The 15,453-nt window shown below is 42.9% G+C and overlaps 1 protein-coding gene across 3 annotated transcripts; it reads right to left on the bottom strand.

Annotated features, from left to right (window-relative positions):
- Positions 1–842: 842 nt before the first annotated feature.
- Positions 843–15,219, bottom strand: nrd1b (nardilysin b (N-arginine dibasic convertase)). 3 transcript variants are annotated; one of them, XM_064331329.1, is made up of 31 exons: positions 15,106–15,219; positions 14,175–14,396; positions 13,173–13,410; positions 12,587–12,668; positions 12,293–12,446; positions 11,979–12,052; positions 11,747–11,842; positions 11,319–11,441; positions 10,998–11,055; positions 10,827–10,900; positions 10,345–10,414; positions 9,963–10,040; positions 9,651–9,771; positions 9,132–9,190; positions 8,800–8,854; positions 7,979–8,083; positions 7,681–7,804; positions 7,503–7,589; positions 7,246–7,365; positions 7,035–7,086; positions 6,657–6,807; positions 6,334–6,461; positions 5,782–5,944; positions 4,969–5,000; positions 4,696–4,834; positions 4,059–4,106; positions 3,120–3,172; positions 2,880–2,963; positions 2,169–2,376; positions 1,915–2,004; positions 843–1,794 (listed from the first exon to the last, which is right to left on the bottom strand). In XM_064331329.1, exons 2-31 carry the CDS (start codon positions 14,363–14,365, stop codon positions 1,591–1,593), a joined length of 3,261 nt encoding a protein of 1,086 aa, XP_064187399.1. In that variant the 5' UTR covers positions 14,366–14,396; positions 15,106–15,219; the 3' UTR covers positions 843–1,590. The 3 variants fall into 3 exon arrangements, with proteins under 3 accessions (XP_064187399.1, XP_064187400.1, XP_064187398.1); XM_064331330.1 differs by having other exon boundaries at positions 14,175–14,391; positions 15,106–15,193; XM_064331328.1 differs by lacking the exon at positions 15,106–15,219 and having other exon boundaries at positions 14,175–15,099.
- Positions 15,220–15,453: the final 234 nt, after the last annotated feature.

Raw genomic sequence — 15,453 nt, 5'->3', positions numbered from 1 at the left:
ACACAATAAACACAGGGTCTGTTCCGTTATCATGCGAACTATATGCAGCACTTGGAATGAATTACGACAAATATACATGTGTTTGATGTTCATTGCTAGTGTCCAGCATCGAGTTGCATCATAAAGTGATTCTGTAAAATTAGATTTGAACCCATGCTTATTGCATGAAAGCTACTGTTATGTTACTGTCAAACATACTGTAGCAGTGCTTAGAAATTCAAGAGGGTTCAATTATTTAGGGTGTAAACAGACACCCAACACGCATGTAATTGGTCTTACAGAGCCCATTGTACAGTAACAGACGTGTTCTTTCATGAAATGTTTATTCCCTTTGTGTATAATTAAAAGCTCAAATGTTTGAAATTATATATAATATATATGTACACACACGCAGTTTTAGTTCCAATGAATTTGGCCATGTGGATTCACATGCTGAATAGCATACCCTACTCTTAAAAACAAAGGTGGGGGTTCTGCTGCCACCCCAACCCCCCTCCCATCAGAAGCAAAGGTGAGTCATTTTATAAAATAATAATAATAATAATAATAATAATAATAATTAAATTGCTCTACAGGACACTCCTACACAGAGAGGCTTTATGAAAACAGTCCATGGTCTAGATTACCTCATGTAAACTTCAGCATTAATTGGCAGCAGAATTTATGGCAGACTTTTATATTACTGGAAGTGACACCTCATTTTTAATTGACTTGAAGGATTATTTCATGACATTACTGTTCATAACTGCAAAAATTGCTTGTGTGAGTTTTTAATTATATCCTTAACTGATCAGAAATTCATAATCATCATAATTTCTTGAGGTAGTGATGACAAAAAAAAAAGTCTTTCATATCCTCTTTAATAAATATATATTTACATACAGATTATCTTCATTCAAACAGGTTATTGTTCACCTTTAAAACAAGCTAGCTGCCCATTAATTAATTATCATGTCAGTAATTAATGACCAGAGCCCTGTCCTTCAGTTGTTATTCAGTTTGGTTAGGTCCCCCATTTGCTTCATTTCAAAAATGAAGATAAAAATTAATTAGCAGCATTAAACTCCTATATCACTCACACTCCAGTTCCTACCCATTTCTTGCGGCCATCAGCCTTTTCTCCATTAGTTTAACACTGCACATCCATCCGCCCAACTTAGTTATTTTTAGTATGGGCGGAGTCCTGGACCTCACATCACACCCACAGAAGTCACCAAAATCCAGACACCACCAGGGATATTCATTTTCACAGTGTCTATTCCTCCCACCTGCTCGTTTTCAAACTGCCACAAAATGCCCTACTGTTATAACATCGTCAGTAGTGTGGGGGGGGGGGGGGGGGGGGGTGATCTAGTGCAGCAGTTTTAAATTGCTCTGCTTCTCCAGAGTGGAGGGCCTTGTGAAGCAGTGAAGGCAAGTAGAACAAGTGTCCACCGCCACTGACCCTTTATTTCATTAGACAGTGAGAAACGAAGGGGGCACTTGTCACTGTTTTTCCTTCCCCCTATGGAGTGGCCATACCTGGGTGAATGAGTTCATGCTCCCCACTCAGACACCCTGGGACCCCCGCTGCTATAGCTCCACCCCGCTCTATTTCAGTATCTTGTGGTAAGGGTAGAGGGTGAGGGCGGAGGTGAAGGCCCGGATGTCCGTGATCGCCGTGGCGTCCGCCAGCAGGGGAGAGGCGGGCAGGAAGGTGAGCCTGGACACCTCCCCGTATGCGGAGCCCTCTGGAGCGCCGCTGCCCTGCTCTCCCCCCGCCGGGTCACTCTCCTCCTCTCCAAAACCCACCACCTGACAGCACAGAGGCAGAAATGAGCTCCTAAACACGGCCTGCGTGTAGAAGACCAGAAACGCACCTTTCGGCCGTCACCTTCATGTCAGAAGGCACTGAACGCAAAGAGCGGATCTTACGTGCACACTCAGCTTCCTGCTGCCCGCCCCTCTGTGCTCCATGAACCAGGACACCAGCTCTGCCTTAGTGATCAGCCTCAAAGCCTCAATCTGCAGGGGAGGGCAAAAGCGACAGCCACACAGCTCACACTTCTTTTAGGGCAAATACTGGTCAAACAGATAAATGATAAATGAAGATAATGTCAAAATATTCAAGAAGTTCATGCAGGAGATGTAGGCCCACAGCTGTAATATTTACAGTAGCAGAGTCTCACCTCTTTGCTGAGCCTGTCGAAGACATATTGCTGGGTGACCACTTCAAACCAGTTCCTGTCCACCTCTTCCCCCAGGTGAGTGTCCTCACACTCCTTCAGCTTTATCAGGGCCATCACCTGAGCTTTAAAAGCTTCATCTGTCAGCGCGGCCATCTTGTCTCCAAAGCTGACCAAGAACTCCTCAATCTTCATCTCCACCAGGTCAGTGCTGATTGGACAGGTAGACAGTTAATACACTCACAGTACAGCGTTAACAGCACTGCTTCATTCATGTCTAACTTTGTCATTTACAAAATTTGAGTTCATAATACACTGGGGCTAAAATGTGACATACATGACATTGCATCAATACTGCAGAGATATCCATTTCACAAGAGATCATCCCGTAATCACTCTCTCTGCTCTACCAGTGCTGAGAACCTCTGGAGTGGGGGAGCCTAGCGCTTAAATAAATGGCTGCTGTTGCCTACTGGCATAAACTAATCTGACCTTAATAACCTACAAGGTTTGCTCATTTTAAAATGATTATCTTCACATATACTGTATTGACACCACACCTTTTAATATCTTAACAGAGGTATTAAGTTATATACAGCTAGCTTAATCAGTTACATGTCAATAAAACAAATGCACCTGACAGTACACAAATTAAGTACTCAGAACCTTACCCAGTATTATACAATACCTACAAATAAATACAACTAGACTCACCTGAATTTTGTGGCCTGCGTCTCCACAGTAACAGAAAAGCCTAGAACACCAGAAGTGTTTCTGTAGGTGGGATACACTTGATACCTGAGGTGTGGGGGTAAAAAGAACGTGTGCTTCAGGTTCATTAAATTGTAAATGTCAACGAAACATGCATTAATGAATTAAATTAAATGGCCACAGCTATTTAAAATGCCAAAAAACCAATAAGGCACTTCAAAACTCCAAAATAGCATTACTTACCCAAGAGTCTCCTTGGTCCTGAGGAAGTCAAAGCAGGGCTCTTCCATATGCATCTGAGACACAATAACAACGTATTATTATTATTATGATGATGATGATGATTATTATTATTATTTTTATTATTATTAATAATAATAATAATAATAATAATAATAACAACAATTTACCTTTATTAAAAGTTTGTTGTGTTATTATTAATTACTCATTTCTGGTGTTATATTCCAGTTTTTATAGTGATTATTATAAATAAGATTAAATGTAATAATTTCTATAGTCATCATAAATGATTAACCTTATATGATTAACCTGAGTATCTAAACGCTCTATCAAATGAGATTTGTAAAGCAAGAAGGACTTTCAACAGGAATTCAATAAAATGTTGGCACACTTCTCGCTCATTAAATCACTCCTTGGTAAATATCAATTGTGTTTTGTTCCAAAAGCTTCTAATCCTTCGGACCATTTTCCTACGTCAGGGTATCTAATGAACTCTACTCTTTTAAAGTGTCCTGACAGGGGAAGTTGATAGAGACTAGAGATGCTTTTTGCAATAATGATTTTGTGAACAAAAATGCAGACAATTTGTCTGGCAAGAAGCAGCGTGAGAAGTTAATATTTCCCAAATGTCTCAATTTCTTTCATGTAACAACAACCAAGGGCCTGATTTACTAAGACCTTCAGCACATGCAAAACCTTTCAGCACACACAAAACTAATAACACAACCAATGATAGGTGCAATCACTGGTCATGTTATTGGTCTTGCATGTGCTGAATGGTTTTGTACGTGCTAAAGGTCTTAGTAAATCAGGCTCTAGGTGTGCAAACACTTGTTTCAGGCCTGAAACGGGAGGGAAGCTCGTGGAGTTGACTTAGCAGGGTCTCTGCTTGGCCTCCAGTGACTCTGCACTGAATCACATGGAGCTCTCCGCTCCACTTACCACCAGCAGCTCCATCATGGCGTGCTCCCGCAGGTCCTTCAGCCCCGACTGCAGGAGGAAAGGATACAGGTGAGAACAACAAGGCACAGGAACGGCACAGACACTCGCGTGACAGGCACCTGTCACCACACACTGCTACGCTGTCACGCACAGTGCCCTCTATGGGCCATGAAGGGGAAAGCTAGGTTAATGCTACGTTAGCAGAAGTTATTATGTTTCCTGATACTTTTTATTTTATTTAGGGGGGGTAGCGGGGCAGAAAGTGTATACTTGAAGTGTATAATTATTTTTATTTATTTTGCTTTAAACCAGAAACTAGCAAATGCCACTATATTGGTTATTATGAAGCAGAAACTATATCTACAATATCCTTCATTGCAAAAATACTGTCTGTGCCAGGTGAAAACATATGAGAAACTGAAATAATTTCCAAAACCCCAGAAGGTGAAACATCCCTTTAAGAGATTAACTACTACAGTAACTTTCCTGCAATCCTCTATCTGAACAATACATTTTAAATAAGTGGCTGGATAACATTTAAACAAGCATCACCATTGGCTAAACAAAATGGCTGCACTGCTGTGAAGTCATTGAATGCTGACACCAGGGGTTTGGGAGTGTTTGAGAGTTCTCTTGCCTGGTAGTACACAGTGACTTCAGAGTTGGCATCTCCCTTGTTGAGTGACTTGACTTTGCACAAGTGGTGTTTGTCTGGGAGCTCGACCACTCTGAAGAGAACAGGGACCTCTTCTGACAGACATTTGAACTGCAGCTTGCTGAAAAATAGATTTGAGGAATCAAGCTGAATTTTAATTTTTTGCACAGTCACAACTGGATTTTATAAAGCCTTATAGTGAAAGTGAGGCCAGTGAAGAAGAGAGTAAAAAAGACAGCAGAAGGTCAGACTTACTCAATAACATACTGCAGAAACTCCACCGATTCCTGTAGGAGAAAAGACCCATTAGCACAGTACATTTCCAAAATCAAGAAGTCCAAAAGCAGAAAAATGGTGTGGAACTCCATTGTGTCTGAACGTAATATATGAGTTTAGGCCTGTAATGAGACTCACAGAGATGTGTGAGTTTAGGCCTGTAATGAGACTCACAGAGATGTGTGAGTTTAGGGCCGTAATGAGACTCACAGAGATGTGTGAGTTAAGCCTGTAAAGAGACTCACAGAGCTGGTGTGAGTTTAGGCCTGTAATGAGACTCACAGAGATGTGTGAGTTTAGGCCTGTAATGAGACTCACAGAGCTGGTGTGAGTTTAGGCCTGTAATGAGACTCACAGAGATGTGTGAGTTTAGGCCTGTAATGAGACTCACAGAGATGTGTGAGTTTAGGCCTGTAAAGAGACTCACAGAGCTGGTGTGAGTTTAGGCCTGTAATGAGACTCACAGAGATGTGTGAGTTTAGGCCTGTAAAGAGACTCACAGAGCTGGTGTGAGTTTAGGCCTGTAATGAGACTCACAGAGATGTGTGAGTTTAGGCCTGTAAAGAGACTCACAGAGCTGGTGTGAGTTTAGGGCTGTAATGAGACTCACAGAGCTGGTGTGAGTTTAGGCGTGTAATGAGACTCACAGAGATGTGTGAGTTAAGCCTGTAAAGAGACTCACAGAACTGGTGTGAGGTTAGGGCTGTAATGAGACTCACAGAGCTGGTGTGAGTATAGGCCTGTAATGAGACTCACAGAGATGTGTGAGTTTAGGGCTGTAATGAGACTCACAGAGCTGGTGAAGTTCCCCTGCACCAGCCCCTCTGCGTACATCTCGGACTTGAGGCCGCTGACGAAGCCCATTAGGTCGGTCACGCTGAGCCCCTTCATCACGGCCTGGTACTTCTGGACGGTAGACCAGCGGCTGTGCTCCAGGATCAGGAGCCGCACGTCCCTGACGAGGAGACACCGTGTGTGGGAAGGAGAGATGAAATAGAGGGGCCGCCGTTCAGTAGAAAGAGGGTGAAGTTCAGAGAAGCACATATGTATGAGAATATGAAATGCACAGCCCCACAGACAAAACCCATAATGAGTATTCACACAGACTATGGCAGAATATGGCGTGCTCAAATCAAGACTCCAAAAATAATACTCGATGCCCATTTCATAAATATACAGTCCTCTGAAATAGTATGAGTGCTCTCAAATATATATTTTATTTTCTTCACAGAATTGCAAGGTAGCTAAGTATAGACATTTGGTGGAAATGCTCATACCTATTTTGCATGCTGTCAATAAAATTAAAATATATATTTGAGAGTGCTGGTTTTCGTATAGACTCACTTTCCCAGTCTGTCTGGTTTAATGAGGATGTTGAAGTAAGTCTTCTTCAGCTGCTCGGTGAACATAGTGAACACGTCTGGGGCTGCAGTGAAGTCCGCCAGGTAGTCCACAATCAGGTTCAGGAGCAGCTGCACAGGAAAGCGATGGACAGGAGAGTGACTGGCTGCCTCTGTGTGTTTGTGCTGCTTTGCCTCCGTGTGTGAATGTTTATGTTCCTCTGTGAGCGTGTGTGTGTGTGTGTGCGCGCGTGTATGCCTGTCTGTCTGTGAGTAGTATGTGTACTACAGTAGGTGTGCGTCGATGTGTATGTGTGTGATACTCACTGGCAGCTTATGGTTGAAGCCCTTGACCTTTATCATTACACCATGCTCTCCGGCCACCAGCTTGTACTCCAGCTGAGCCACGTCCGCCTCATAGGCTGGTTCAGCCAGGTTGTGGGCCAGGATGTTAATGAAGATATCAAACAGCACCAGACTGGGGAGGACACAGGTGACCGGTTTTAAAAACCAACATTCCAAGACAGGTCCAGTTCCAACATTTATCAAATGAGCTATAACTAGACAAGATTACATCGTTATCTCCTAAAACTGACATAAAAGATCTGACTATTGCAGCTGTTCTATATTAGTTTGCTCTTTATTAATGTCCTACTATAATTTCTTTGCTGTCCTGTTTTATCACACTGCAGTGTCTTCACTTACTTCTCAGGAGATTTCTGAATCACAGGAGACAGGAAATGGAACCGCACATAAGCTGCAAAGAGAAAATATGAAACTCAACAACTATTCAAAATGACAGAAAGGGAAACTATTATCTATAACTTTACTGTTGTGTGGTCACACACACGCACAAACATACAGATGTATGCGCACACACAAGCGTATGCACACGCCATGGCACACAAGCACACACCTTTGGGTATTTTGAACTTGTTGTCCTTCTTGAACCAGAGACAGCCCTTCTCATTGTTGATGATTCTAACAGGATACTCTGTGTCAGGGCAGTCAGATGTTTTCAAAGTAAAATCTGTGGCTGTTAAAAAATTGAAGAAATTTAGACCAACACAACGTGGAAGAAATCATCCAGGTGTCATACAGTCACACAAAATACAAACACTGCATAGGTTAAAGAAAAGAAAAACTATTTTAGAAAATAGCACATCAACAGACCAATAAACTTGTTCTCTGCTGGAAGGAGAAGTTCTGGATTCATCTCAAAATCTGCAGCCCAGCATTCTCTCCATTCCTGCTTGACATCTGCAATGCGGGAGAGAGGAAAGCTTCTAATCTCTCACACAATCACTTCCCGTTTGCCACAGTGTTACCAATAGGAGGCGCTGCTTCTGACCTTCAACGCTGTACTGTGTCCCGAACCATTTCTCCCTCAGCTCACAGTGACCCTCGTGCTCAGGTGACAGCAGCTGCAGGTTGGCTTTCTCCGGGGTCAGGAGGGTCAGAGCCTCCGAGATCACCTGTCAGGAGAAATGACCAATCACTGCGCAGCACTGCCTACCCCTCGCCAATGAGCACAGGCCTTCACCCACAATGGACACACTGTACCTCAGCACCGCACCACACAAAGAAGTGCTACATGAAGAAAAGGCAATCACTGAGACAAAGCACATCCATTGTCTCTATGGCCGTACCTCAGGTTTGTACTCAAACATGAGCTGGTTGCCGGTCAGGAAGTCCTCCTTGGAGAAAAGCTGCATGTTCTCACAGATGTTTTCTACATAATCTATGGGGTCTGTCTGTCAGAGAAAATGTCGGTCATTATTAGGACAATTCTGTGACCATCATCACCATTAACAAAAGTAGATGTACTTGCAAAAGCACCAAGGGAAAGAAGACAATGAGGACCTACAGATGCCTGGTGTTCTGCTCTTAACAGAACAGAACACAATGGTGATCATTTAGTGAGACGTCCCCTGCACAAACCAGTTGCAGCTTATGAGCTTGAAATAAGAGACCAAAATGTTACCTTTAAACTGATCACTGTTCTTGATCTGTTCCCATTAATTTTACTTGATTAACAACAGTGTTCATTACCGGGAGTAACCCCCAAAGCTTCGTCTTAACTGTGTCTGACATTCTTGCACTCTCTCTCTCACCATAATTCCAAAGCTATTCCAGAGATCAATTTAGTAAAGATCCATTTAAAAATGAAGGTAAATCTCTCAAAAAACTATATATCTCACCAAATATGCATAGATCAGAGTAACTGCTTTGTACATCGTCAGTGTTTCTCAAATACAGACACAAAGAACGAACAGTACATTTATCCACACATTATTTGAATTAGGCAGTGAGAATAGTAATTAGCGGTATTATTTATTCAGCTATTTGACTGTTTGATTGTTAATCAAGGAAAATTAACTGAAACCAGTTGAAAACAATGATCAGAATAAAGTGAGATTTATACCTCCATTTCTGGTTCACCAGCCATCACCGATACAAACCCTGTTACCTGCTCTTGGTAGTGAAACTCATTGGCTTCAATCTTCTGAATTTCCTCATAAATTCTAAAAAAGGAATTTTGAAAACAGAAGGGCAAATTGAGCAAAGCAACTGACCAATTTACCTAGTGTCTGTGTAGCCATTGCTACCATTTATTCATCACTATCAGTTAGACAGATATTGTATGTATTATATACATCTAAAGCTATAAATAAATATTACCAATGACATGTATATCACATAGACACACACATACTGGGATAAACAGCTATATTTGTCCATGGCAGACATACGCCAATGTAAACTAAGTGTTACTAAAGTAGAGACAGGCTTAAACCACACCTCTGCTGGGGTCCTACTGTCTGCAGCATCTTCAGGTACTGGAACACCAGGTGAACCACCTGCAGAGAGACTCAGCGCTCAGCACACTAACGGGCGAAAGAAGACGCTGCTCAGCTATCCTGGCAGATTCTCCTGGCCCTGGCCACGCGCTCAGCAAGACTATTTACTCATCAACACCGCTCGCTGTGACTCTGCAGCTCGGCACGATAAACGAAAAGCATCACTGAAACACAGCTACTGAGATGCCAGAATCACGCTACACAGGCACGAAAGAAAAAACAGGCGTTAAAATTAAAAAAAAACATCAATAAAAACAGTGCCAAGAAATTCTACCAAAGACCAAAATAATTGCATCACACGATACTGAACATGATGATCTACAAAAGCAACATGCCCTTACCTGTAAGTCATAGTAGCTAAACAATGACTCGTAATCATTTTTGTACAAATGTTCGGTTGAACAGCAGGCCCAATGCCTTGGTTCTCTAACTGGTCGTTTATACACTAAGTCTCCATCACCTGGTAGAAGTTTTGGAAGCCCTCATCCGTCAGGGTGATGGAGATGCTGAAGATTGAGTAGGTAGTGTTCTGGTCGAAGCCCGTTTCGCTGTTCCCACCAAACAGAGACAGAGCCCAACACCTGGACACACAAGCAAAAGCCAAGCTTTCTTACGTAACCTGGGAGACGGCTATATCCATGCTGAGCGCTCTATGGTGGGGGTAGAGCAGAAGTCCTCAGGCACATCCAATCAGCAGCATTACCGCTGCACAGGTGAGTTATGTGCAGGGAGTGTGAGAATCAAACTATGTAAGAGGGGTGCTGGTACTCACCTCTTCCTCAGCAAGGAGAGGATGCTGCCGGTTCCTTCATGACCAATCAGCCAGGAGATGTAATGGAGAGGTTTTACTCTGAGACACACAGGTAAAGACAGGGTATCCTATCAAATACATGGTATTCCAAACATCACACACACACATGCGCACACGCACGCACACACACACACACAAATACAAGATTATGTCTCATGCATATATCAAGCAGCCTCACATACTGTATCAAAGACTCACACACAGATCTGGTCTAGACTGAGACTGGCTACATGCAGGTGACACATTTACAGACTACCCGTGTTCTAAAAACAAAACCACGATGAGTTTTCACCCACATGAAGAACTGAATGAACTGATTATGTCAAAAGGGTGTGATGCTCACCTGTAATGTTTCCCCTGTGGAGGCAGTGCCCAGGTGATGTTGAGCGCATGCACCTTCTTCACAGGTATTACTACAAAACAGACAAACCGGTCAGCACCAGCCTCCCCACACAAATCCTTACACAGACACATCAGCCTGTGCCAAGCCCTGAACATACACTCCCCAGAGACAGACTGAGGACAGACAGACAGACAGACACCTCTCAACACCAACCTCAAAAACCCTGGGCACACTCAAGTTTATTAGACAAATCTAATGAATGAAAAGATAACATTTCACTAAGTGGATCCAGCAATAAATCTGTATAAAGAGAAGAGGCAAACCAGGCAAGAACAAATCAATTTATCACAGTGGCTTTCAGGCCATTAGAGGCTTTTCTTAGCACGTACACACCAAAATGTATTAAACTAATAAAACAGGGAAACAATCGCCAGTCAAATGTTTTGACAAATGGAAAACAACGTTAAAAAAGCCAGATTAACCTCTGTAAAGTTTGTTGAAAGCTGGGGTGTCGAATGGATCCTGGAGGTGTGAGAAGTCAGGTTTGAGTTGACCACTGAAAGAAGGAGACGCACAGCATAGTGTTCAGGGAGGAGAGACAGAAAGATGCAGCCACATGTTTGTGAGACTGACTGGATGGTGCGCTGTCTCACTTGTTGGGGACTTTGCTGAAGATCTCTCTCACCCACTCCTCCAGAGTGTCCAAGGTCTCTGTAGAGACAGGAAGAGAGCAAAAATGTCTGAGGAATGCATTAGGTGTCTCATCATGGACAATGGCTACAATAATGCACAATATCTCAAAAAAACTGGCTACTAACCCTTCAGCTAAAACTGGAAATTTAAGCAGGAGCAGCATGTACTTCTCATAAACTTTATCAGTACTGCGACACCTGCACTCTTGAAAGTCTACAACCTGACATTAGTGCTATGTCATATCTTAACCAATGCATGGCTGTTTTTCAGTGATGTCATACCTTTGGACTGTACGGTGAGTGTCATGTAATGGGCGGAGTAGTGCCTCTTCCAGAACTCGCGCAGACGCATGTAGGTGTCGATATTCTTCTCTCTCGGTTCATATTTCAATGTCTGCGCATTTCCTTGTAAAATGCAAAAATATACAAGACAAATGCCATTTATCATCTGGGAGACAAACAAACAATTTATACTGAACTACGTTTCTTACACAAAGCTCACAGAAACATTCACTGGTGATATCCAACTGGACAGTTGATATATGGAGCATAGAAAAGGAAAACGAATGCAAAAATGATATATAATCTCTGTTGAAAATCAATATAATAATACAAGCATTCTCATATTTTGTCACACAGCTCCTGTCTTCTACAAGACACAGTATTAGGTGAATTTATCGGACACAAGTGCAGTGTGTGTGCGGCCTCACCCCAGCAGAATTTGCCCATGGGGTGGTTGGGCTTCGCCAGGCTGCCAAAGAGCATCTCCTTGCGGTGAGAGTCAGATGGCCGTGCCAGCTGGTACTCTGCATCGCACAGACACACGGAGGGAGGACAGAGGGAGTCATGACAAATCCACCGCGAGAAGAACCAAAGCAGAGCAACGAAAAAAGGGGCCGCGGTCGATGAGAAAAAGGGGACGTTAGCGCAACGGCTTCTCACCGCTGTCGACGGCCTCCACCTCCCTGTCGATGGCGTCTTTGATCATGAGGGGACAGATGAAGAATTGCGCCCATCTGTGGACGGACATGGGAAGTGCAGCTAAAACCACTCTCCTCAGTGCAAATAGAAACAGCCCTTTGCAAATGGGATTTAGTCCAAAGACTGTCCTTAACATGTGATCCATGTGCAATTTAGCAGTTTACAAGGTTTAATATGACAAAACAGTCGTGTTTAGCCGTGTTTGAGTTCTGGATCCTGGTGCTGATCTATGTCTGAGAATGCAAACGGGCAATGTGCCAGATGACCACACACACCTGTCCAAGGCCTCCCTGAAGTGTTTCCTCTGAATGTCAAACTGGAAGATGGTTCTCTCACAGTCTGTGGAGGCATTGTCGCTGCCACCGTGTTTCTTCAGAAATGCGTCAAAGCCATTCTCAGCAGGGTACTTCTCACTGCCCATAAACACCACTGAGAGAAAGAGAGAGAGAGAGAGAGAGAGGAGAAGAGAGAAAAGAAACAAGTGTTGATACAACTAGTAGATTGGGCCACCAAGTTCATGATACTCTCTGTGCTCAAGTAAATTGGGCTGCCCAGGGAATGATACTCACTGTGCTCAAGGAAATGGGCTAAACCAGGCAGGTCCTCAGGGTCACTGAAACTGCCCACTCCAATACACAGAGCAGCTGCGGACTGAAGCAGAAGAGAGATTAACACCCTGCCTCCTCAGTCCTGACTCATTCAGCTGCAATATCATTACAGTGCGCAAGTGCTTTATCAGGCTGTGGTACACATAGGGGTGAGCGGTCAAACCAGAGAGCGTAACTGTAGTGGCTACCAAGCAGGTTCAGCCCAGAAGTGTTTTCCAACACGCACCTCAATACAATCACAGCGGCCTCAGTTGCAGTTAAACCTTTTATATCAGTATACAATTCCACCTCACTGGCGTGAGAAAACAAACAAAAATCATGGCTGAAACAGTGTGGATGCTTAAAAATCATGTCACATCCATTGCGGCAAGAACTAAAGCAATACATTCCCTGCTTTCCTACCTTAACCTCCTGGGGTAATTTAGGCGAATAACATGAGAACCATTTTGTAACAGTGGCAAGTTCACCATATTGTAGTGCTAGGAGATATGAGACCTGTGTGTGTGTGCGCACATTTGTGTGTGTGTGCATCTCAGACGGAACAGACCTGCTTTTCTGAGCATCCCTTTTTCTCCTTTCCATCGCTGTCCTCATCCAGCTCACTGTTGTAGCCCTTCTCTTCATCTTCAGATTCGTCTTCACTGCCCCCAACAGAACCCTCATCCTCCTCCCCACTCTCCTCCTCCTCCTCTCCCTCCTCTCCCCCTGAATTGTCTGAGTCTGTGGATCCAACACTCATGTCTGAGATGAGAAGAGCCCTCAGTCCATTGTTCAACTCGATGTACCTGTGGGAAGACTTAACGGTTGATCACTAACGCACTCACAGTGTTCATCCCCACTGGATTGGCAATAAAGACCAAAGGCATATAGACAAGTGACGTTTGGCCTATGACTGAAATTCAGCTTTACTAATATGTTTTGTTACTAATATCATGCTTTGCACATTCTGATCCATCACACGTTTACGCACTGGGATTTTTCAAGATATACACGTAAAGGGCAGATGATGGATAAAAGGTGGCAATTTTTCTGATTTATTAATCAGCGGTGAACTCAATTTAATACTATTTTACTAAATGTAAAGTGATGTTCATGGCTGAATAAAATAAAAATGCCCACAAGGAGAGAAGAAATTATGTCTGAATTCATGTCAGTAACCAGAGGTTTATTCCAAGCAATACAGCATGTTGTTTGAAAGAAAGCAGATAAAATCACAGTTTGCTCCACACATTTCAAGTATGACTGGTTATGTTTTATCCAAAACTAACATGTGCAACTTGGCTTGACAAATGTACTCCAACTGACCACTATTCCTTCATCTTTTGGCTAAAAGTATCAACGATGCACACTGGTGTCAGCTTTCTCAGAAAAAAAGAAACAAAATGGGTTGCATTTCCTTCAGTTCCATTAAACTGTGAAACAAGAAACTGGCAGACGGCATACTTTCAGCAGCCGCAGAATACATCAGTTACCAGATAACCAGGTTGTTTTCAAAACCATTTGAAAGCCTTATGTAAATAATGAATATAGGCTTCCAACTCTCGCTCACCTGTAGCGTTTTGGGTCACTTGGAGATTTGATTATCTGGGGGTCGCCCAAGTTATCTTCGCCACCTCCTTCACAGTCCCCCGTAGACCATTGCTCTTTCGGTTCGACATGCTGTTGTGGTTCTTCCCGGTCTGAACCACACAGCTGACTCGAACTAGCGGGTACACTTTTGGGCTTTTTAGTCTGGGGCATTCTTTGGGGGCAAACCGAGGTTGGTACTGTACTTTAAATTAAAAAGAAAAGCGAAACAAACAAAAAATGTGTGAGGCTGTTTACCACAACAACACAACCAGATTATTGTGAGCAGCGCAGCAATGTCAAAATAGTTAGCTAACCGAGGTTATTTAAGCGGCTAGTTGGTGGCTTGCTACGTTTGAAAATAAGAGTTTACGTCACCTAGTCAGCTAACGTCTACAAAAAGAGCCCTCGCTGGTGCTAGAGCCAACTATAATTCTGAAAGTAGCCCTTTCTTTCAGAATAGTAGCTGGTTATGGTCATTATTCTGAAAGAAGTAGCCGACGTTCTACCAAACTCGCTAGTCTATAATCCTGTTATTGTCATGATTTGATGGTAAAAAAAAGAATGACTGGAGCACTACAGGGAAAATAAAAATATAGTGCCAATGTAAGTAACTAGCTCAGCATTTCAGTCAAAACAGAACCACATCCCATCACATCACCCAGCGAGCTATCAAGGCATTCCAGTTTTCCACCAATGGAATCCACATCTAGCTAACGGTAGCTACAGCTGACGTTACAGCTACATGCCTATCACAGACTCAGCCACTCTCCTCAGATCGGACAATCTAAAAGCTAATCTGCCATCTACGACAGCGCTTTTCCTTGCGTACAAAGGAAACTTCCAAAATAATGTATTAAGTCAAAGTTATACAGAAAGTTGCAATGATCCATCCACACTCCGTCATACAGTACCTGCTGTTTAGTAGTTGTGCGCTCTCTCAACCAAACCTTCCTATCCCAAGGTGACGTGATACGCTGAAATAGGTGACGAGCGACAAGCGAATTTCAACTGCTGCAAACCGGAGACCTCTCTTGTATGTACAGCAATTCCTGAAGTTTAATCAGATACTGTTATTAATTAGATATGTTTAATGCCTACTGATGGATGATTTCTCTTTTAAATGCCGCATTATGTCAGAAACTCATGTTACAAATAATTAATATCCCATATTAATTTTAGGACTTAAGCAAAGCAATTCTCATTTAATTTATGTGCAGTGAGAATCGTTTTGAAAGTAGTTACACTTTTAACTGATTAAA

Source organism: Anguilla rostrata, chromosome 4, assembly GCF_018555375.3.
Source record: "Anguilla rostrata isolate EN2019 chromosome 4, ASM1855537v3, whole genome shotgun sequence".
Taxonomy (NCBI): domain Eukaryota; kingdom Metazoa; phylum Chordata; class Actinopteri; order Anguilliformes; family Anguillidae; genus Anguilla; species Anguilla rostrata.
This window is presented reverse-complemented; position numbering and strand designations above follow the sequence as displayed.